Below are 22960 nucleotides of genomic sequence, written 5' to 3' on the forward strand. Positions count from 1 at the left end.
ACCAGAGGGAAATGACACGCGAACAGCTAAAGCCAATGCCGGAATTCTTCCACTCCGCGGCTGCGCTGCATCTAAACTGAAGGATCGGCAGCAGCCCACTGAAGTTGATCGGTTCCCTCGATAACAAAGCGGGACGCGTTTCTCTTCCTGCCATTATTCGACGTTTTCCTGTGGCTGAATTGTCTTCGAGTAATTTAAGATGCACGGCGCGTTCAAAGTAAAAGGTAGGCACACTGCAAGTCGGAGTAAGCGGCGAAGCTAAGTTTGCTAGCTAGCATTAGCTGCTAGCCGGAATGTAAAGACGACTAACTATCCAGAGTAATATTATACATGGCTCTGGCTAATTGCTGGATTGACCATAGGGTCCATGCTAACATTTTAAGCTAATGCTATTGACTTTAAGCTCTCAGTGGTCACTTTCTTTGTTAAAGTTAAATTAAATAACGAACATACATGTCGCTTCATAGACCAAAACAACGACATTCATTTTGGCTTGTACACTTTATATGTTCCTGTTGCTATTGTCCCCATTTTCCTCAAAACAAAAACATACAATGTGCCAAAATCCATCGCGATAAAGTATCGAGACTACTTCTAAAACTTTCGTCTCTCTCAGGACATGGAGCACGGAACAGGACCATTTGATCAAGCTGATTGATTTGTATTGAAGAGCCATCAGACGTCGCCTCCACCAGCTTTAGTCCAAGCCAACTAAATGTAAAGGATCGCGTTTGGTTGAAGCCACGATGGACATCTTTCCCCGGCCAAGCGGCGAGATCCAGAGGAGAAACCCGCAGCATGACTTTGAGCTCATCCAGAGGGTGGGAAGTGGCACATATGGAGACGTGTACAAGGTACAGAAAGTTCCCACAGACTGTCACCAGAGCTGGACTATCACGGGATTAATCCTAATTTATGGTCGTTTTTGTTTGATTAGGGGGGGGGGGGGGTCACGGGGTCACGACAACATTTGGCGAGCACATTTCACAGTAGGCGTTGAGAAAGAAGCCTTACCAGTCCACAAACCACAGAAGAAGAGAGGAGGCGGATATAGGATCGGGTTCTTTGTCCAAAGTGTGGGACTTCTTTACACACAGATCTAATACATGCTCTGTAAAATGGAAAGACTGTCTATAAATAGCTCCTTTGGTCCTGCAAAGATATTATGCAGAGCCGAGATCAGCGAATGCCTCTTCTGATCTGTTTCATCGTGTGTGTGTGTGTGTGTGTGTGTTTCGGCATGGATGGAACCAATGATCTTATCCTGACAGCTGTGTGCTCAACAGTCGTCCTTTGATTATGTCAACAAGCCTGAATGCTTCAGGCAGGTCGCTGCATCACTTAACTCCTCGCCTGCCGGTCGCTCGCTGTACTCTTCGACACATCGCTCTCATTGCGTCAATAACTCGGCACAAGCGGCGACATCCAAATTTAAAATGCATTTGGAGTGTGCACAGAGACCGTCCAGCTGAACCGAATCTCCTCCCGCTGGATGTGCCGAGCTGTGTTCTCCTGCAGATAAACGGGCGATCCATCTGATCCAGGGCGTGATGGCTCAGACGGTCTGTCGTGGTCCCCCACCATACAAAAGCCTCTCCCGGGCCGACCCCCCCCCAGACAGGCCACCAGTGGAATGCTGCGCCTGGTATTGCAGGGCTGGGGTGGGCCTGAAATCCGAGCGGGCCCCCGTCCTAACATGCGTTCCGTTACGGGTGTGTTCAGGAGGGCCACGCTGATTGGGGACGTCCCCCCCCTCCGGCCCGGCTTAGATCGATGTGCGCATGTGAAGAATCCCTTCAGGACTTCCCCGGGGGGGGTTATTTGTCATGTTGGACTTAGAAACTTCAGGGAATGTTAAGATAGGCTCAGGCTGTAAGTAAATACCGACCCGATCATTATGTAAACACACGGCAGAGCTCCATGCTAAAAATGTTTGCATGTTTGCATGCATGTGTTGTCAGCCACGGATACTGTTTACATGAGTCACCAGAACGTTCTCGCCGCTGGCCACGCTTGGAGGGTTTTATGGTTCATGGCAGATTTAACTCCCTTCACTTCCACAGATTAGGAAGCGTCTCGTCTTGACCTGGATTCAGAAGTCAGAGCAGCCGACTAAGGAGATGGATGGATGGATGGGTGGGTGAATGGATGGATGGATGGATGGATGGATGGATGGATGGGTCGGTGGATGGATGGATGGATGGGTGGGTGGGTGGATGGATGGATGGATGGATGGGTCGGTGGATGGATGGGTGGGTGGGTGGGTGGATGGGTGGGTGGGTGGGTGGGTGGATGGAGGGGTGGGTCGGTGGGTGGATGGATGGGTGGATGGGTGGATGGATGGATGGGTCGGTGGGTGGATATGTTGTTGAATCGTGTTGTCGTCTGACGTCTATTGACGTTTTGATTTCTGTATCCGTGTGTTCAAATATTATTCTGTCGATGGGACGACTGAACTACAGCTGGAACAGGATTCATGATGGAAACAGAATCACGTGATGTAAATAGACGTTCCAGCTTCGGTGACTGTTGTGCTGCCGTGTCTTTCAGGCTCGAAATATAAAAACCGGGGAACTCGCTGCTGTGAAGATCATTAAGTTGGAACCCGGTAAGAGTGATCTTCTCTTTAATTCCACCACGCTCCCATTGTCTGAGACGCTTATTTATGGTACTCAGAATTACACAATCACGACGGCATCATAAACCCAGAGGAGGTTGCTTTACGTCCTTTGAAAATAAAAAAAAGATTTGGATTATGGATAACAGTGAAAATAAAGGCTTCTTGAAATCACATTATGAGCGACCTGATGGACGGAGGTTAGTCTGCGCTAACGGCGACCCGCTGACGGAGTCGACGTGATCCAGATTAAAGGGATTACAATGAGGTCTTAATACCATCAGTGACTAGACTGTGTGTGTGTGTGGGGGGGGTCAGGAGGCTTGAATGTAAGAAGCGAAAGGGAAATATTATACTTATTGTCATGACTTTGCAGAGAAAAGGGTAAAGCCACATTTAAAAGGTGCAAATTCTGATTGTTTTTATTATTGATTAATGAAAGTTTGCTTTTGGTTTTTAATACCTTGTTTCGTAAACGACAATCAGAAGGAAACTGGGATTTGTGGCGCGTGCTTGATCTCCACAGGGATGGAAATGTCTGACGCGGCCGACCAGCTGCTGCCCTCCTGCAGATCTATCATTAATATATTCAGATGGAATCGACTCTTTTCCATCCACGCCTTTCACGACGCGCTCCCGTTTGTTCCTCAGCTCGACAGTTTTGGGCGGATCATAAATAGGAACAGGTTTGGCTGGGAGGAGTGACAGTGGCGTGACAGAAGCTGCAAACAGAGAGGGGACGGGTTTAGAGGCTGCAGGGAAAGGAGCCAGTTCTTCTGTTGTCAAAGCCCAAATAAGCGTCATGCTCTTCCTGATCATTAGAGCAAAATGGAGAAAGGAGAAACCTGTAGTTTCAAATCTCCACAGATCTCCTCACATGGTTCAGTTTAGTTTTTAAGAGAAGCTGTTTTATTTTAAGAGCAAACTGACAAGCTTCCGTTCCGTGTATCAAACCATTTTGGTGTGAGGTTGGTAAAAAAACAACAACAGCGATTATCTTCAATGCACCGAAACTTGAACCCTCAGTCTGGCAGGAAGTGGCTGCGTTCTCAGGGCTGAACTCGCCAAACGAGAAAACAACTGAGATAACCCCGGTCAGACGCATATATATTTGTTATCATCAATAAAACCCATTTAATTCAGAATATGTCATTCTGTTCTGTCTAACTTCCTACTTGTCAGATGTTTCGGGGCCCTTTGCTGAGCTGGATCCCAGCGTATATACCACATAAAGTACAAGGTGTTCCTTCCGTCGTTCCTTGGCTGCTCTGTATTTACCCAGAGATTAAACCGTGAAACCTTAAAGCCACAAGGAAAGATGGGGCGAGTTTCTTCTGTGGCTCGGCAAACTAAAGCCCGACGGTTTAAGGCGTGCACGACCTTTGTGTCAACCAAAAAGCTGTGAGCGGTTATTTCAGTCAACGATTCAAATTGATGGTTTGTTCAAGTGTCAAAAACATAAATTTTGTAGTATGTGTTTTGTAGATGAATCAAATGTAGAACTTCCCCCCCCCCCCCTGTCATTTTGTGTGCTGTTTGTTTCCAAATAGAGAATCTCCCTCCCAGCCGGGGAGGTCACATTTTCACTGGTATCGTGCTGCTTGTGCGTTTTCAGTGTTACACAAACACGTATTCACGGATCTCTGCGGGAGGGTTTGACATGTGGCAGGGAGGAACCCGTTCAATCTGGATAAAGGAATGGATCCAGGATTACATCTTCCACTAATGAGATTATATTTATTTAATCGTTTCTGTCTGTTATGCTTAAGGATTGTCTTGAAATGCATGTTGGAATAGATCCAGATCCAATAGTATCTGGTACGCGACCATTGAAACACGGATCAGTGTTAAAGTTAGGTGGAATTGGGGTTAGGCCTTAATTTAAAGGGACTGTTGTGTCTTCCTGGAGACGCACTTCGATGAGAGCCATTACGGCTTTGAAAAGAGGAAACTCCATGTAAAAAAAGCATCTAATTTCTTTGTCCATGTGTGATTTCTCCTTCTGTTTCCAGGGGATGACTTTTCCATCATACAGCAGGAAATCTTCATGGTGAAGGAATGCATGCACCACAATATTGTGGCCTACTTTGGGAGCTACCTCTGGTAACATCCAGCTTCAAACACTCTTCCTTTTGTCGTTTTCCTCTCTCAGGTAGTGGAATTCACATCAGCTGGTGTCAAGCCGCTGCCATAAACTTACATGAATGATGGATTTAATTGCATTATGGCGCTTGCATGTTAAAGTATGACTCAAGCTGACTAGGCCCTTCGCTGCCAGGCTGTAATGTTTTTGACGGAGCCTGTATTTGGTTCTAGGTATCTTAGCGGAAGTAGGGCTGGTCCGCCTCTAGCTTCCAGCAGGTTTAACTGGATTAGGAGCCTCTGATCTGGTTTTTATGGCTGTTGTTCCAGAGCGATGGATGTCTGTTCCCAGCAGGCTTGTCTTGATACAGTCTCGCCACACCGAGCACAAATGGTTACTGTAAAAAGTTAATGAGCAACGCACCAGGCGTGAATTTAAAGCAACACACATTACCGGTAATTGCACGAGAGCCACATTTTTCTTCAAGAGTGGATTTCCTACCAGACCTGTTTTCCTAAGATCGCTCCCATGTCCAGCTGGAAAGTGTGAAATGCAACACAACTGTGATTGGGAAGATGGGTGATCAATATCTCTGCTGATCAGTTTAACTCTGTGATCTAAATTGTTTTCTCTGCCCTCTCCAGTCGAGAGAAGCTTTGGATTTGTATGGAGTACTGCGGTGGAGGATCGCTGCAGGACATTTATCACGGTGAGTTTATTGCTCAACTCCTCATGTGCATTCAATAAAGGTTTTCAATCCTGTTCTGTCATTAATCCATCATTGCTTTCATCTGAAAATTAACCCCTCGCCCTGGACACGTGGGATGAATGTATGTTTTGATAGTGACGGGGCCTCTGTCAGAGCTTCAGATAGCGTACGTTTCCAGGGAGACCTTACAGGTAATCGCACCCGAAAATGACTTTTTTTTTTTTTTCTTTTTACAATTATTCCAAAGTTAGGAATTTTATTTTGAATAACACGAATTGCCTTTGCAGGGTTTGGAATATCTACACATGAAAGGCAAGATGCACCGTGACATCAAGGTACCGTATTGTGTTTGCCGTTATTTGTCTGCCACATTGACTGAAATTGCAGTTGATGACATGGCGGTGCATCGTCATCATCATCTTGCTTTTGCCAAATTTAAACCGGTTGTCCTCTTTGGGAAGTTCGAACTGCACGGCTTTCATTTGCAAAAACAGAGAATCGGAACCATCAGCTACATTCTGATATTGTCCTCTTTCAAGCTTTTCCAGCACACACGATTTAAAATCTTTAAGCAAGAAATCTCACCGCGATAGAGAAAAGGAGGAGGAGATAATAAAAGGAGAGGACGCGGCCTTGAAACATTTAATATCGATGCAAACGCTTCTGTTAGACGACGAGCATGCTGCAGAAGTGGGCACTGAACTCAAAGGGCGATGCGCTAGCTCTGCGGCCTAAGGTGTCGCAGTGTTGTTGGTTTTTAGGCAGAGCCGACGATTAAAAACAGTGTTTTTAAGCATTAACTTTGGATTGCGACTCTCTGAAAAGTGAATTAAATATTTTTGCAGGGTGCCAACATACTTCTGACAGACAACGGAGATGTGAAGTTAGGTAAGATGCTCCGTGTTCTCCTTACTTCTCGACTGGAACTCCAACTCGTCTGGATTATGTTAATCTGAAATCCCTATCAATCGCTGTTACAGCTGACTTTGGAGTTGCAGCCAAAATAACAGCCACCATTGCTAAGAGAAAGTCCTTCATTGGAACGCCTTACTGGTGAGTCAGTCAGCCTTTTAAATACTTTATGATCGTCCATAAAAAATATATATGCTGAATCCTCACTGGCACCACCGTTCTGAACACCCCGTTCCTCAAAGGAGGCATACCTTTCTCTTAAGGCCTCATTCATATCAGGAAGTTTAAAGCATTCTTTTTTTAGAACTTTAGACTTTCCAATTTTCCTAATTTCACTGAATTCTTCTTGTTCATTTGCGTAGGATGGCTCCAGAAGTTGCAGCAGTGGAGAAGAATGGTGGCTACAACCAGCTTTGTGACATCTGGGCCGTTGGCATCACATCCATAGAGCTGGCCGAGCTGCAGCCGCCGATGTTCGACCTTCATCCAATGAGGTAGTCGTTCAGTCGGAGCATCCTGCAAAGATTGCGTGATGTTTGATTATGTTGGACATTCGGGTTGACTTCAGAAGAGGCTGTAGGATTCCATTCAATAATCACTTGTGTTTATTTCCCTCTTTAAGAAACACTGTTTTTATTTGTTTCTCCTCAGGGCCTTGTTTTTGATGTCAAAAAGCAGCTTCCAGCCTCCCAAACTAAAAGACAAAAACAAGTGGTGAGTGCCGCGGCATATCCCTGAACTATACTTGGATAAGTAAAGACTCTCTATGCTCTTGGAATATCAGTCGTGATATTTGCATCAAATCATCTTGTTGCCCAGGTCAACTGCCTTCCATAACTTTGTCAAAGTGTCTCTGACAAAGAACCCAAAGAAGAGGCCGACTGCAGGAAAACTTCTCTCGGTAACGAATCATATTCTTCACTTGGTTTTGTTGCTTTCACAGCATCTCTTTGTTAATCTTCTCTTTGTTAGCCTGCTGAAGCATAAACATAGATAGCAATGGTTCAGGTCAGTTCGGCCCTAGACCAGGTGTTAGATTCAGACGTGGCAGTTTTGGTCGGAATCTAACTGAAAAGTCTCGACCAAAGCAGGTAGATGTGGAAACACCCTTCGATCGCTATAGATCTGTGCTATTCTCAAGTCCTGCGTTATTTCTTGCAGCACGTGTACGTGGCCCAGACTGGTTTGACGAGAAGGCTCGCTGTCGACCTCCTAGATAAGATGAACAACCCAGACAACCACCAGCATTACAGTGAGGTGGACGATGACGACCTTGAGGTAACGGCATGGATGTGCCACTTTGCTTTGAGAAATGAGAAGGCAAAGGGAAAGTCTGTACGGTCGACAGAGCGCTGATCAGAGATGAGAAGAGTGGGATCACATTTAATGTTTTACCTTTTATTCAAATAAAATACAATTTGCTCCATTTGTTGATGTTAAACCAAGTTTCCTGGAAAACGACAACAACAAAAACACCCGATTCTTAACGAATCGGGTGGACTCGCATGCAAGCGTTTACAGATTATCAGCGGAGAGTGTAAATATTAGTGCAGGGTGTTCAGCGACGTGGCAAATGGGGATTAAAGGGTGAGCCCTGCTGGAGTTAGCATGAACGCGTCTCGTCTTAATTCTCTCCGCTAACGTTATTCCAACCGGAATACGCATCATGTCTATGTGGCAGCCAAGACGTGGTACCAGTGCCGTTTTTAAAAGGCCATTGTGCTTGTCTCTCCCTCACAGCAGCAGCACTGTGTCGACCACAATGACGGAAAGCAAAAAACCCTAGAAGGCCGTCGACTGCAAACGAAAACCGTCTCTGGAATGCACAATAATGTGATGATGCAGAACAGTAGCTGTCTGTTTAAAGGGACAGTTCAGAGAACGTTATCTGTCATCTTATAGTGAACTCTTCATAGTTACCGCTAAACTAAAATTACGTTTTATTTCTAGGCAAGCGTTAAATGTGTCCGGGCCGGACGCCGAGAGGCAGAGCAGCAACGTCCTGATACGATTTCATTACACGTCACTCACTTCACTCAAGCGCTGCTCAGATTGTCAAAACCCATTTCCTGCTCTTTAAAATCTGTTTCAGCCTCTCTCTGCGGTTCGACACACCATCCGCTCCACCAACAAAGAAGCCCGAGCTGAGAGGACGCGCTCAGAGATAAACTGTAAGTGAACACAAGCCCACCGACGGGGACCACTAGCCCCCCCCTCCCCCCGACCCCCACCCTTTAATCTGTCTTCTCATTGGTCACCGTGTCCTGGATGCGTAGCTCTATAGCGATCTGGCAGCTTGTCTGAGGGTCATCCCACTAATCCTGAAGCAGCGGCTGGCACTTGTCCAGACCACAGCATGCAGCGGTGTGTCTGAAAATAGCCACCGGAGAGTCGCACAACAGAAAGTGGATGTGTAACATGTTTCACTCAGAAGTGGGTCTGAAGGGGTCACGAGGGGTTCTCCATTGTGTGTGTGTTGTCGTCGTGCTGTTTTTAAATAAAGTTGCCCTGTCAAACATTATTTTGGACTGACGTCGGTGACAGTCCGGTCGTGATTTGTGTATTTGTCCGTTGTGTGTCTCTGTATGTAGTGTTTTGTGTCTGTGGGAGTTTGTCCCAGAACCACTTCCTGTTTGGTTTCATCTATATCTTTTTCATTACGTCTTGACTTTCCCCTCCTGCATGAAGCAAACAATGGGACAGACCGCGGAGGGCCATGCTCAAGCCCTAGCCTCACTGAGGGACACGGGGGGGACGCAGGTTAGTGACAGCGTAGCGGTGAGACGGTGTGTTTTCTGTTCCCCAGCTCACTCCTCAGACTTCCTGAAAAATGGGATAACGTTGCTGCTCAAAACAGGAACAGTCGCGTTTGATTTGAAAGGACCGGTTCATCACCTGTTCACCCCCCCGCCATGCCGATGGAAAGCTGAATTAATTATTTTTGGAATCTTTGAGGGGAAACAGTGGATTAAAAAACTTCACCTGACTTTTCATCGATATTTGGCGTGAAGAGATAATGATCTATTCCTTTAGGTGGCGGGGGGCGGTTCCTGGTTCAAGTTTCTGCAGCTTGAACCCGGTTGAATATTGTGGACATTGTCACATCTCGGTTCCTGTTTGTCTCTGACTAATTGAATCCTAACAGGGAAGTTAATTGTGACTCGTGTGTCTGACCTGACTCCTCAACTTCTCGCTTTCAGTGTGCGGCCGACCGACCTCCTCACTGTTACGTGTCTAAATGCTGCTTCGCCTCCAGATTTGATCAACGAAGAAAAACCTCCCGTCTGAACTCTTGAACACAGAGAGCGCCTTTGTTAACGAGAAGCTGATTATGTGGTCGTTGGTTCATGATTACAGAAGGATCATACTGAACTCTAAACCATCAGCCGGTTGATCGAATGTAACCTCAAACCCAAACTAAGAGGAGCCTGTTTATACTCGTTTCAATATATCTCCAAAACGAGCAGAGAAATGTTCGCCATTTTGACTCCAGACAAAACGCTCCCATAGCAGTGTGATAAGTCCATGAATGGCTTTATCACACTTGCTCTTGGTTCATTCTTACGCCTGAGATGTGTTGAATCTTCTTCTACTAACTTTGGTGTCTGGAAGTGCTGGCCACTGTTGCCCTCTAGTGTCTAGATGTGTGGAAGATGATTAAGAGGAAACGTTTTCAAAGGGTTTCGTTGTCATTTTTCTTTTTCTTTCTTTCTTTTTTTCTATCTGCAGTCGACAAGCTGCAGTTTGAACCTCCACTCCGGAAGGAAACCGAAGCACATTCTGAAATGGTGAAAATCCTATTCAATGTAATCATCATTGTCTTTAACACCAAGTTTAAGTGAAAGGAAAAACAAAAGTGCATCTGAACATTGGAAAATAAATGTTTATTACCGTGTTTTATTCTATTTCTGTGCCGTTGTGGCTTCCTGCAGGATGTGAGTAAAGATAATGACTTCTCTTCTCCCTGGAGTCCATTGCCAGAAGGAGGAATAACAACCAGGTAATCTATGGAAACTGTTGTTATGGGAACTGCTTTTATTTGCCGCCCTTCCCCTTCTCTCTCTCTCTCTCTCTCTCTGTGAACTCTTGAGATTTGTGTAGAGATAGAAAATATTAGCAGGATTTAGGTACTTTCTTGATTTGGATTATTAAAACATGCTGCTCTACTAGAAGAAGTAGTGTTGAGTAAACTAGTTTACAGCAATGCAGAGTGTAAATAAATATTTGTGCCTTTTACTGTCTCTCATATTAACCTGCAGATGCACTGGAGCTAGCTAAGGGTGCTCTGATGCTTCACCAATCCACGTCTGTGTACTTAATCGTTAGTTATCGGTTATTGTTCATTTCGAACGATCCATCTCGGCGCCCTTTGAGCTAACCTCCTCGGCGTCTGTGCATGCACTCACTCTCCTCGCCTGCCGTTTCAAGTGTTTCTCTGACCCATGACCTCCTCACCCGTCTGCTTGCTTTTGACTGTTTTTCTCCTCCCACTTCTCTTTTGTCCCTTTTTTTTTTGGCTGTCGGCCTGTTGCTCATCTCGTTCCTCCAAGGAGCCTTCTCAAAAGCGTTGAGGACGAATTGTTCCAACGGTAACGCTAACACTGAATGCACCGTGGCACCTCACGCCGTCCACTCCACCGCTCGCTTGATCCCAGCCCCATTTGACTCCCCTCGTGTTCACAAATCACCTCGCCGACACCCCTCCTTGTATTCCCTTCGTGCCGTGATAATCGATCCAGATGTGCTTCCTGCTGTGTGTGAGTCTCAGACGGGCGAGTGTGATGAAAGAGCACACAATAAACCAGCAGCCTGTGGTTTTCATTCGTTGTTCACCGATGGGGCTTCACAGTTTCCAGTGCCAACATTTATGTTTTTAAATCTTTATTATTATTTTTTCTTAAACTGAAAATTTGCATTATTTTAATATTGAATCGCAGAATTTTTTTGTGCAGATCTGTTTCATGCCAGATGTTTCAAGCTAGTGCCACCGTAAATGGTGACAGATCTCAGAGATGTTTGTTTACGCTGCAGCTGATGCTCGCCAGGCTTCCCTTTATAGAGCGAATAAACCCCCAAGAGTCACGCCGTCTCTCTGAGGAGGAGTTTACGCAAACAGTCGCACCATTAGCATCCCTCCTGAGCACCAATGACTCGCATGTTCCACGCCGATGACAGTCTCTGTTTCCTACAGGGGGCACGTCGCCCACCTGGAAGATGCCTTTGAAGACGTGGAGCTGTGAGTGACGCTAACGCGCCTGCAGCACATTGTGTATCAGGTTTAAACTATTTATCAGATGTTTGCAGTAATCTGTGTGGAATAAAGGTGCACAGCTGAGCATGTTGTGTCAATGGGGCTGCAATCACACAATAGTGATGAACTTAAATATCAGAATACTATGTTTATGTATTTAGAAGGATGGAAATAGGAAGTATTTGCAGCCTTGATGGAACTTCACACTTCCCATCCTTTCATCAGTTGTTTTAGAAAAATAAGCAGTTTCGTTAAATGATGTTAAAACGTACGTTTTCATTGTGGACACAAGCATTGCTGTAGTTTCCATCTTTTAAGCCACATTGTTCGTTTCAGGCCGACCCTCAAGCCAGGGCTTCCTCCTCCTCTGCCCCCGAAGGTGAAACGCAAAGTTCTCACCTTTTTATTTTTTTTTACCTAATTGATCTTTGGGAAATGTGTTACCGGTACTTGAATTAACACCACATTGGATTCTCCTCCCTCTCAGCCACGATTAAACAGCCCATCAGAAGAGCTTGGCCTGAATGAAGAGCGATCCCTGACGGTCCGGAGGTTCCCCAACTCTGAGAATGGCCCGAGTCAGGTGACCCGCAGGCAGAGCTCACCGGAGCAGGGCAACAAGGTGGAGCACTCGTCTCCAGATTTCCTCTCCGTTAGCGTCAGCAGCCCCGGCCTTTTGTCTCACGCCTCTGATCCTGGTGAGTCTACAACCCGTTCATGTCTGTCATTGGTGCCTATTTGTAAGAAGAAGAAAAAAGTCTCTAAATGAGTTATTATTCTAATTTGAAAGCTCTCAGTAAATCTGAATGTAAAGGTAAGAGAGTCTTTTGTTTGGGTTCAGATTCTGCAGTTCTGACAGTAGTTTGGTGTTTTTCTTGGGCCAGATAACGACTCCGATGGCAGCGTGAATGAAGGCAGTCCGAAGTCTCCGCCCAACCGGCACCGGAAGGAGAAGAAGGAATTCCCTGTGAGTCTGAAGATATTCTCATGATGAGCCATGCTCCTTTAGGTTGAAGCTGTCATCTGAGCTGGCTGTTAAACGGGCTCCTCCTGTTGTTTTTCCTTCATTGAAATTGAACACAATTGTTGCTGCTTTGTCTGCATGATCTGTATTGTTTGTGTTTTTCAGAAACCAGCTATCAACGGTCTGCCTCCCACTCCTAAAGTACTGGTGAGCGGGGTCGCCTCCTTGTTCCTCACTGTTATTGACCCGATGTTTGCTGCTGTTCTCCATGCTGTAGATATTTGGCTTCTGCATTGCAGTTGCTCTCCTCGGCCCCCGATCACGAAGCAGAGGCCTGCTGTTCTGAGCTTCTCCTGCTTTTCGTTTCAGATGGGAGCCTGTTTCTCCAAAGTGTTTGATGGCTGTCCACTGAAGATCAATTGTGCTACGTCATGGATTCATCCAGACACTAAAGGTGAGGCTTTCTACAACAAACCCTCAGAATGAATGTGTTTTTGATCTAAGCCGAGGCTTCATGTCACGTAATCTTTCCTTTATAGATCAGTATCTAATCTTCGGGACGGAGGACGGCATCTATACGCTGAATCTCAATGAACTGCACGAAGCCACAATGGAACAGGTAACATCAACTTGAGTTAGCGTTCAAATGCCTTTAAAAAATATTCCACGTAGCCCAAAAGCTAACTAAGACAGCTCCACCGTTGTTCTGACCTTTCCATTTGTTTATTTTTTGGGTTCTAAAACAAGAATCTTCTGAACCTTGAGAACTAATCGATCTAATGATGTCAATCGTTTGTTCAATTCTTTATTCAGCTGTTCCCGAGGAAGTGCACGTGGCTGTACGTTATCAACAACAACCTGATGTCTCTATCTGGTGAGTAATAATGGATCAATCACCGCCCGATGCTTCCCTGTCACTACCCGCTGCTTCCTCGTCCCCTGCTCAGTCAGCCCTGAAGTAACTGTTTCTTTACTTTGCCTCCTCCCTGCCATTTATTGACCAAGCTTTTAAGTTTCACATATTAGAACAGTTTCCTTTTTTTTTAAAATCAAAAGTCACTGCAAACGTCTTTTTTTGTCAAGACATCGCAGCTTTTCTACGGTTTGACTGTTGAGGAATGGATTTATAAACTTTGGGTTTTACCTTCAGCCGTTTTCCACCTTCGGTTTACGTAACCTTTTGTCTCTGTTTCTCCTCCCTTGGACATTGTCCATCGTCTGGCTTGATATGATATTCTACTAACCGGCCTCATCAGAAGGTAATCTACGCTTCACATCGTCATCGCACTTCTGTTTTATATCCCTGCTCACATCTAACCCTCTCTCCATGTGAAGCCTCCATCGTAGAATTTATAAGAGAACGTGCAAAAGTTTTCTCTTGCCTGTCATATCTAATATAAATACATTTCTGAGGCCTTTGATTACGACTACACTGTTTAATGTTCTAGGGCTCACTTTTTCTGCAGGGAAAACCTTCCAGCTATATTCCCACAATCTCATCGGATTGTTCGAGCAGCTGCGGAAGCCCGGCCTGGCAGCTCAGTTCCAGACTCACCGCTTCCCAGACAGAATTTTACCCAGGTGAGAATCCAAGCATGCTTATCAATAAACACTCCTGTCACGTCAGTGATAAGGTCACGAGTCACGCTGTGCAGACTTTTTGTTCTGTACTGTCTACCACCTTGACAAACTAGTGCACTGGCTGACTTCCCCGGCTCCCAACGTCATCTGGTCTTTCTGGGACTGACTTCACAACAACTTCACTGTTTTCTGTCCTCAGGAGGTTTGCCTTGACAACTAAGATCCCCGACACAAAGGGTTGTCACAAGTGCTGCATTGGTGAGAGGCCTCCTTTGTTTACTCACCCCTCCATCATATTAAACTGTGTCAATACACAAAGAAACAGCTCTGTGCCAGACAGGTGAGCCTTTACAAGATACACCAGTGTTCCTCAGATGATGGATGGCTCCATTTGTAAAGAATTAATTGTCCTAGAAATGAATTGTTGCACATTTTCCACTTTCAAATGAAGAAGGCTGAGATTCTAGGCTGGGAATTATTTATACCAGAACGGCTCTGCACAAAATGTGGTGAAAATCTGTTCAATAGTTTTTATAAAACAAAACCCAACAAATCAATAGTCACAATTAAACATTACCAAATACCAGCGATGCAGAAACAGACAGAACTCCACGTTTTTTGGCGTGATATGATAATGAGTCTTAAATTGCTCTTTCTCCTCTGCACTGATCGGGCAACTCTGGTGGTTCTGATTCCTCATGACGCACTGCGAGTTTGTGGAGCACAGGTTTTTAGACCGCGCGTTGTCTTTTCTTCTGCACAGTGAGAAATCCGTACACGGGCCACAAGTACTTGTGCGGAGCACTGCAGTCTGGGATCGTCCTGCTGCAGTGGTATGAGCCGATGCAAAGATTTATGCTCATCAAGGTCAGTGAGACCTCATTTCCAAGTACCCATGGAAAACATGTGCAGCCCATAATAATGTCCCGCTGAGAATCATGGACATGGATGTAACTCTCCAAAATAAAGGACCTTGTTGACACTCGCTTCCCTCTCTGTCCCCTCTGCAAGCACTTTGACTTCCCGCTCCCCAGCCCACTGAAGGTGTTCGAGATGCTGGTGGTGCCGGAGCAGGAGTATCCTCTGGTCTGCGTGGCCATCAGTCAGGGCTCGGACCCCGGTCAGGTGGTCCGCTTTGAGACCATCAACCTGAACTCCAGCTCATCCTGGTTCACAGAGATAGGAACAAGTAAGTGAAACGCAGAGACCGGTGCGCTGGACGCTGTGGGCTTAGAACCCAACAGTTCATGTCTAACCCCCCCCCGCAGGTAATCAGCAGGTGGATGCGATCCACGTCACCCAGCTGGAGAGAGACACGGTGCTGGTGTGTTTGGACCGTAAGCTGCATCTTCGTTCAACATAATCTGTTCCGTGCCGATGTTTGTTCCGTCTGCAAAGACAATCGGGTCTTTCTTTTTTGTATCTGTGTCTTTCCTCGCAGAAAATTTGAAGATTGTCAACCTCCAGGGCCGGCTGAAGTCCAACAAGAAGCTGGCGTCCGAGCTCAGTTTCGACTTCTGCATCGGGTCTGTCGGTAAGCTTTCAGAACCGAAATGGAACCCAGTTGTAATCCTATTCAGGGAGGGGGGGGGGGTTGTGTATTCAGCTTCTAAATGACTCTTTTTGCACCACTTCGGTTGATTCTGATCGTCTTATCATTCTGCTCTGACAGTGTGTCTTCAGGACAGCGTCCTGGCTTTCTGGAAGCATGGCATGCAGGGAAAGAGCTTCAAGTCCAACGAGGTGAGATTGCGCCATGAGGACGGCCGCTGCGCAAACTTTCTTCCTTCAAAGTGGCTGCGGCGTTGAGTCCGGTGTCGCGTTCCCAGTCCTCCCGCTCCTGCCAACAACGATTGCTCAGCGTTTATTCGGTAAACACGCTGAAGGTGATCCCGGGATTAGAGCTCAAGTGAAGCCAGACAAATAATGAAATAGTCCCCCCCTTTCAAACCGCGTGAACCTGATCACAAGTCACGCTCAGCGGCGGAATAAAAGCCTGAAGAGATCGCGGGGAGGTGAAGCACTCTGCTTTTATGAAAGGCGATACGTGATCGCCGCTGCCCTGCTGCGGCGCCCGGATGAAACCGAAGGTCTGTTGTCAGAGGCGGTGACCGGCCAGCTTGGGAGACCTCCCATCGCAAGGATTTTTTAAATGTCAGCAGCCATGCAAAATTAATTCCCGATCATAAGCAAGACCGTCACACAACAGGGAGCAGCACTAAATAATTCAGCGTCCGTCTCGTTATGATTCCTCGGTCAAAGGGAGGCGGGCCTATTGATCCATGCTCGCCTCGGCGGGTGCTTCTCCGAATACCCGAGACCTTCTTCCAATTTAACCAGATCCCTCCCCAGGCCGAAGACTTGCACCTAACAGGTGTCGCACGGCGGCCGTCTCCCATCTGCCGACAACTTCTCAGGACATGCCAACGTGTAGGAGAATGTTCCGAAGGGGCCTCGTCCTTGACTCGCTACATCCCACGACTAGAGACTAGAGTCCACGGAGGCGACACGCAGCTACCTAGTCCGATGAAAGATGTTTGGTTGGACGGGAACGTTTAGTCTTTTTCCCAAAACACAAACTGCTGTTAACTTATTAGTGCTATTAGTAAAGTCAGTCGTGTTTGTGTCTCTCCCAGGTGACGCAGGAGATCTGCGATCCAAGCCGAGTGTTCCGCCTGCTGGGATCCGATAGGTAGGCGCAGAGATGTTTGCTTTTTCCCCATCAGATGATACGTTGAGATTAAACCCGACTGTCCCTGAATGCATCAGGTACCGGAGAGCAGTGTGAAAATTACACACTAAGAAAACGCTGCTTGATCCTACACTTGCAGTACAGTACGTACATTGTATCTGCTATTCTACGTCTGCTGAATATAGAGTACCGCCCCTTGCTGGCCTGGGGAGTTATGCCTGTTGACAGGTCATAGGCGACTCATAGGTCGCTCTTTGCTGCCTCTAGCTTTGATATTTCATTTTGTTTAATCTCAAAGAAATATAAAATCATGAAACAAAAACAAAAAACCAGTAAATAGGCTGTAAGCACAACGGATCCATTAAATTTCTCGGCTGTGCACTGACGTCATGATGGTTGGTTTCAGACACACGCGACTCCTCATGTAGACCCATGGCATCAGAGTAAGGCCCCCCCTCCATGTTTTATTCACTGCCAGCTGGGCACTGCCGGGCTGGTTTGGGTGTCTCTCCATGCCTCTGTAATTCCATCTGGTGGACTGTAGCGTCCTTGCTCACCTGTCATCCCCCGTCGGATGGGAGGACCCGTCTTAACGCGACTTTGACCCCGGTTATTCGGTGCTGGTGCTTCACATCCTCAATGTTGCATCTGTTTGTTTGTTTTGCAGGGTGGTGGTTTTGGAGAGCCGACCCACAGACAACCCAACGGCCCTGAGCAACCTCTACATTTTAGCAGGTCACGAAAACAGTTACTGAACCTCTTGCCGAGATCAGACTCCGCAGATGGCAGGAAGGACAGTTCAGTGGAAGAGGAGCTTCAGGCGGGATGGATCAGCAGCCTTATACCGGCGACACTGTGGCGAGGAAACGTTTGAGCCAAAGGTGGAGAAGCGGTCAAATCTCAAATGTTACTTCAACTTTTTTCTCATTTTTCCTGAGTTAAAAACAACTTATCTAGAGGTATTGTTGACAAAAGTGCCATTCAAATTCACAAAAAATGATTGTGATCGTATTAGCAAACATTGGGAGATTTATTTGCCGGCAGCGATCGGTTTTAAGCAAGAGAAGGTTTTACATGACTAATAGACCCGTTGAAACTTAAAGTCCCATGAACATTGTGGGTTATTTAATCAATATTTATTAACCTCATGTTAAATAGCAGGGTATGTTTGATTAACACACCTTGTCAGCAGACGGTGACGGAGCGGTCCTGCTGTGAGGATTAACTACCTGAGCATCTGAGTTATTTTCACCGCTGTGTAATATAGTCGCATCTCTCCTGCTCTCTTTTTACAAGTTGGATGTAATGTACATTTGTTTCTTTGCCCTCCTCTTTTATAGCCTTTTTCCTCATTATTTGCACCATGTAAGCACTTTTGTACATTGTTTTTATTTAAAATAAAATTACAAAATGAGGGACTGCTCGGTCTGGTTAACATATTTGCATTCCCTTTGCAAAATGTTTTATGTATGCTGTTTTTGTAATTAAAAAAATGTTAACAAGATGCAGTTTTATTTCGTCATGATGTTAACAGAGGTTAATGTGAAGACGAGTGAGAATTACTTCTTCATTATTCCCCTCTTCTGTCGCTATGATGGAATTATGATATTCCAATGTTGAAATATTAGGAGGATGATAATGGGTGCAGCGCAAATTCATGTATTTATTTAGCAAATCACAATTCTGTCATAGTAAATAGCATTATTTTATTATTAACCCAATTTATAAAAGTTACAATTATGAGATTCTAAAGTCAACATTTTTATCAGGTAGAATATTTTAAAACATGAATATTCTGAGACTATACCATCATTTCGTTGTGGATGTAGTCAATCTACTAAATTTCTAATTCTAAATTTCCCGTCGCCTTTGAAATTCGCTGGAAGGAAAGAAGTGACGCACGTGCTTTTGTATCTTATTGTGAAAGACCGGATGTGAGCCTGTCAGACCGACGCTTTAAATGTGACTCTTCTCGTCTCTGCTCAGTCAGTTGAGCTCGACGGTCCGCCCGCCTCTCCTCCGAGGAACATCTGCAAACACAAGTAAGTTTATACATTTAAATTATAGAAAGTTTGCTAGAAATATTTAAATGCTGCTCCAGTTTTTGTTTCTCGCGGATAACAAAGCTTTGTTTTATTCATTAATTAATTGTAAGCATGCAGAAAGACGCATCCATCATTTAATGTGCTATTGATAGCCTGGAGTTTGATTTTATTCTCTTTAATGGTCTCACCGAATATTAACTTCATTTACTTTGCATTGCAAATGTGTTTGTTACGCGATACTTGCTGGTGTAATGCATCCTGCAGGCTAAGCAGTTAACATTTTGATGCAGTTTAAGAGGTTATGTTAACATTTTGAACTCCAATCTGACCTTATTTAGTTGGATGTGTGGATAGAAGTTTACTATTAGCTTTTTAATAATAATAATAATAATACATTTTGTTTATAGTGCTTTTCTGAGAACTCAAAGACGCTTTACAGTGTACATAATAAAAACAGTAAAGTAATACAGAAAATACAAACAATAAAAATGTGAACACGGATATGAAATCAATAAAATTCAATTTATGAATCACAATTTTGTGATTCATAAATCAATCATCATCTCGTATCATAAGATGAAACGCAGCTAAAATTAAATCCTAATTATGTTTTACTTTAGTCAAATAGGCGTCAGGTGTTTGTTTTTTTAATGCATCCTGCTAAGAACCCCCTCCTCTGCCCCCCCCCCCCCCCCCCCCTCCCTGTGATTGGCTCCAGAGGGCCGTCCTGCCTCCTTGGAGCCTCCTGGAATTGTTTGCGCCGCTGGATGTCTGCTGATCCAGCCTGAGGATGGAGAAGTACGAGAAGATGGGAAAGATTGGCGAGGGTTCATATGGCGTCGTCTTCAAGTGCAGGAACAGAGACACGGGCCAAATTGTAGCCATCAAGAAGTTTGTGGAGTCGGAGGACGATCCCATCATCCGAAAGATTGCACTGAGGGAAGTCCGGATGCTGAAGGTGTGTCGGAGCGCGTTGCACTCCTGACACAAAGTCCTCTGCTGCTGTTTTTGGTAGACTTTAAGTTAATGCAGCAGCAAACCCGGCGCTATGAGATAAAGCCATGCGTTCTGTGCTTAGTGAGGAGCTGACTTTACAGCCTAGCTTATACTTTTTCTTTCTTAATTTCACCTTGTTACGTAATAATTCATATATTATGGGCTGATTCGGCATGCAGTGGGTGGGAGTGTTGGTGTCCTGCTGGACGCCAGGAGCTCATGAATGGGACAGGATGGGGACTGGTTGTCGGGGGCAACGGCATGTTTATTTATTACCAGCTGTTAACGGCTGAGGCGCAGACGCTTCGGTTTCTCCCGACGAGCCTTTTCCCATCGTCTCCTTTTCTGTTGCAGCAACTGAAACACGCCAACCTGGTGAATCTGATCGAGGTGTTTCGCCGCAAAAGGAAGCTCCATCTCGTGTTCGAGTACTGCGACCACACGGTCCTCAATGAGCTGGACCGCCATCCCCGAGGGTGTGTGTGTGTGTGTGTGTGTTTCAACAATTCCAGGCATAGCGGTTGACACGGCGAGTGTAACGCTGCTGTGTGCCGCTCAGAGGGGCACGACGCTCGTCTCCTGGGAAGCTGCCCTGCCCACCGTGGAATGTTTACAGCAAGGAGCCTCCCAGAATTCTTTGCAGGCGAGGAATTGTCAGCGCTCTTACAGCTCGGCCACATTTCATAGGGACCGTTTTGGCTGTCTGGTCCCGGCCTGTAGAATCCTGGGTTCCAAAGAATGGAAAACAAAGTGGGGGGGGGGGGAGAGAAGGGGCGGCGAGAGCTATCAATTGCCCGTGACAAGGCTCAATTTAGCCGTTTCCCCGGCAACACTGATGGATGACAGTCCCTGAACTGACAAGGGCCTCGGTGGTGGACATCAGGAAACGACGGGGCGGTTCGCTGTCCTCCACAGCTGACTGAAAAACAGAGCCGGTCACCAGCGGAGGAATGGATGTTTGCTTTCCAATCCTTCCTGTGGGTCTGTGCTCCTTTCTGTAAGAGCTGTTTAATCCTGGCGTTGAATTATAAGAATGTTAAAATTAAATAAAATGCATACATTAGCATAAACTAGAGGTCTGAACGCTAGTCTAGTTCCACTCACACCTCTGGAACAGCTGTTGTCATGGTAACAATGTCAATATGGATGGGAACGTAGCTTTTCTTCCTGCTGTTTTTAGAATGATTTTGTTTAATCTCATTAACGATTTTGTTTTGGTTTCCTTCCTGTCTTCCAGCGTTCCAGCGCACCTTGTTAAAAGTATAACCTGGCAGACTCTTCAAGCGGTCAACTTCTGTCACAAACAAAACGTGAGCAGCGTATTTCTTCTTCCACGTCCTTTCCCCTCCAGCTTGTCTTCGCATTTCCTCGGCCAGCTCCAGCCACGGCATTCGCTTTATGACGTTTTTTTTATAAGAATTCTTTCTGTCTCCTTTTTCTCGCCGTGCCCCTTCGTGTCCCTTCGTGTCCCGTCTGTCTCTGTCCCTGCAGTGCATCCACCGAGACGTCAAGCCGGAAAACATTCTCATCACCAAACACCATGTCATCAAACTGTGTGACTTTGGCTTTGCCAGGATTCTCAGTAAGTCACGAGACATTATTAACAGCTGAGACATGTTTGACTGCGCCGTCTGGCGGGGGGGGGGGGGGGGGGGGGGGTACACCCAGAATGCACCGCCAGCACTTGGACAGAACCGTTCACGCACACGCTCGTATACTGCGGACAATTTGGTGCAATCAGTTGGGCTAAACTGCATGTTTAAGGAGGTGGGGGGAACCTGGAGAACCCGGAGAAAACCCACGCGGACACGGGGAGAACATGCAAATAGATAGGATAGGAATCAAACCCGGTACCGTCGTGCTGTGAAGCAACAGCACTAACCACTACGCCGCCGTGCAGCCAGTTTTATCACAGATAAATTAACTTAATCTGGAACGTTAAGCGATATTTCCCCCCTGACTTTCCCTCTCACTTGTCCCTCCGTGTCCTGCGCCTTCAGCTGGCCCGTGTGACTACTACACTGACTACGTGGCAACTCGTTGGTACCGGGCCCCCGAGCTGCTGGTGGGAGACACCCAGTACGGCCCCCCGGTGGACGTGTGGGCCATCGGCTGTGTGTTCGCTGAGCTGCTGTCAGGGATCCCTCTGTGGCCCGGGAAGTCTGACATGGACCAGCTGTACCTGATCAGAAAGACCCTCGGTGAGGTCAACCTGCTGGTGTGTGTGTGTGTGTGTGTGTGTGTGCGCTCACTCAATCAAGTCTCTCTTGTCGCTGCAGGAGATCTGATCCCTCGACACCAGCAGGTCTTCAGCAACAACCAGTTCTTCTGTGGAGTTTCTATCCCCGAGCCACAAGAGATGGTGAGTCGCACCACCCACTCCGTCCACCTCCCTCCATCACACAAGCGGAAAGTGTTGCTTTTTGATGTGAGTTTTAAAGCTCCAGTTGAACCCAGCTGACATAAAAGAGCCAGAAACCCTCACCGAAGGCCGATGACACAAAAACTACTGGATAATTATCTTTTTTTTTCTTTCTGCAGGAACCTTTGGAACAGAAACATCCAAATCTTTCACCTCAAGCTGTGAGTCTCATGAAGGTAATGAAGTTTGCATTTTAATTCAATGTAAATGTTTTCAAGAGGAAGCCCTCAGGCTGTCTGACCGTCGCTGGTTTTAATGGCGTAGGGTTGCCTGAGGATGGACCCGTCCGAGCGCCTGACCTGCGAGCAGCTCCTGCAGCATCCTTACTTTGACCGCCTGCGCAGGAGGAGCGAGAGCTCCTCTCGAGAGCAGGAGCACCCCAGCAACAAGAGGACACGTTTGCCTCGTAAACACCTGCCTCCTGGGGTAAGCGGTCGTCTTTACGCACTCAGAAAAACACTTGAGACATTGTCCCTTACACTATTTTTCCTTCCTGCTAGTATTTGCCACAGCTGACTAGCAGCAGCGTCTTTCCAGCTGTGGACAGTAAGAGGTACTACAACAACCTGCGGAAGTTCAACTACCGCCTCCCGAACATCTAGACCTGCTGCTGCTGCTTGTGGGGGCAGGTCGGTGTCTCTCATTGATGTCAGTCTATGCACTAATTCCCAACATGCGGACTCAAACG

At 46.3% G+C, this 22960-nt stretch overlaps 2 protein-coding genes across 2 annotated transcripts; both read left to right on the plus strand.

Moving 5' to 3' along the window:
* The first annotated feature begins 746 nt into the window (after positions 1 to 746).
* map4k5 (mitogen-activated protein kinase kinase kinase kinase 5) lies at positions 747 to 18306 on the plus strand. Its single transcript, XM_068751886.1, has 35 exons — positions 747 to 854; positions 2551 to 2608; positions 4630 to 4720; positions 5345 to 5409; positions 5545 to 5600; positions 5697 to 5744; positions 6255 to 6297; positions 6390 to 6462; positions 6684 to 6815; positions 6973 to 7035; positions 7141 to 7222; positions 7483 to 7599; positions 8414 to 8492; positions 9010 to 9081; positions 10051 to 10109; positions 10254 to 10321; positions 10872 to 10910; positions 11513 to 11557; positions 11909 to 11951; positions 12060 to 12270; positions 12457 to 12539; positions 12702 to 12743; positions 12906 to 12990; positions 13076 to 13155; positions 13350 to 13410; positions 13793 to 13795; positions 14003 to 14117; positions 14317 to 14375; positions 14881 to 14984; positions 15129 to 15306; positions 15386 to 15454; positions 15559 to 15651; positions 15790 to 15860; positions 16754 to 16809; positions 17477 to 18306. The coding sequence occupies exons 1-35, from the start codon at positions 747 to 749 to the stop codon at positions 17562 to 17564; spliced, it is 2739 nt and encodes a 912-aa protein (XP_068607987.1). The 3' UTR covers positions 17565 to 18306.
* Positions 18307 to 19644: 1338 nt separating this feature from the next.
* cdkl1 (cyclin dependent kinase like 1 (CDC2 related kinase)) lies at positions 19645 to 22874 on the plus strand. The gene is made up of 9 exons (XM_068751889.1): positions 19645 to 19812; positions 20205 to 20326; positions 21088 to 21160; positions 21342 to 21432; positions 21851 to 22051; positions 22130 to 22212; positions 22392 to 22448; positions 22537 to 22698; positions 22773 to 22874. The coding sequence occupies exons 1-9, from the start codon at positions 19645 to 19647 to the stop codon at positions 22872 to 22874; spliced, it is 1059 nt and encodes a 352-aa protein (XP_068607990.1).
* Positions 22875 to 22960: the final 86 nt, after the last annotated feature.

Source organism: Brachionichthys hirsutus, chromosome 18 (assembly GCF_040956055.1).
Source record: "Brachionichthys hirsutus isolate HB-005 chromosome 18, CSIRO-AGI_Bhir_v1, whole genome shotgun sequence".
Lineage (NCBI taxonomy): Eukaryota > Metazoa > Chordata > Actinopteri > Lophiiformes > Brachionichthyidae > Brachionichthys > Brachionichthys hirsutus.

Bases quoted from the DNA above. Each gene is read 5' to 3' on its own strand.
- map4k5 (XM_068751886.1), top strand. From the start codon at position 747: ATGGACATCTTTCCCCGGCCAAGCGGCGAGATCCAGAGGAGAAACCCG. The intron at 4,721-5,344 runs GTAACATCCAGC...TGCCCTCTCCAG, and splicing joins TACTTTGGGAGCTACCTCTG to TCGAGAGAAGCTTTGGATTT. The intron at 12,540-12,701 runs GTGAGTCTGAAG...TGTGTTTTTCAG, and splicing joins AGGAGAAGAAGGAATTCCCT to AAACCAGCTATCAACGGTCT.
- cdkl1 (XM_068751889.1), top strand. From the start codon at position 19,645: ATGGAGAAGTACGAGAAGATGGGAAAGATTGGCGAGGGTTCATATGGC. The intron at 21,433-21,850 runs GTAAGTCACGAG...CTGCGCCTTCAG, and splicing joins TGGCTTTGCCAGGATTCTCA to CTGGCCCGTGTGACTACTAC. The intron at 22,449-22,536 runs GTAATGAAGTTT...TTAATGGCGTAG, and splicing joins AAGCTGTGAGTCTCATGAAG to GGTTGCCTGAGGATGGACCC.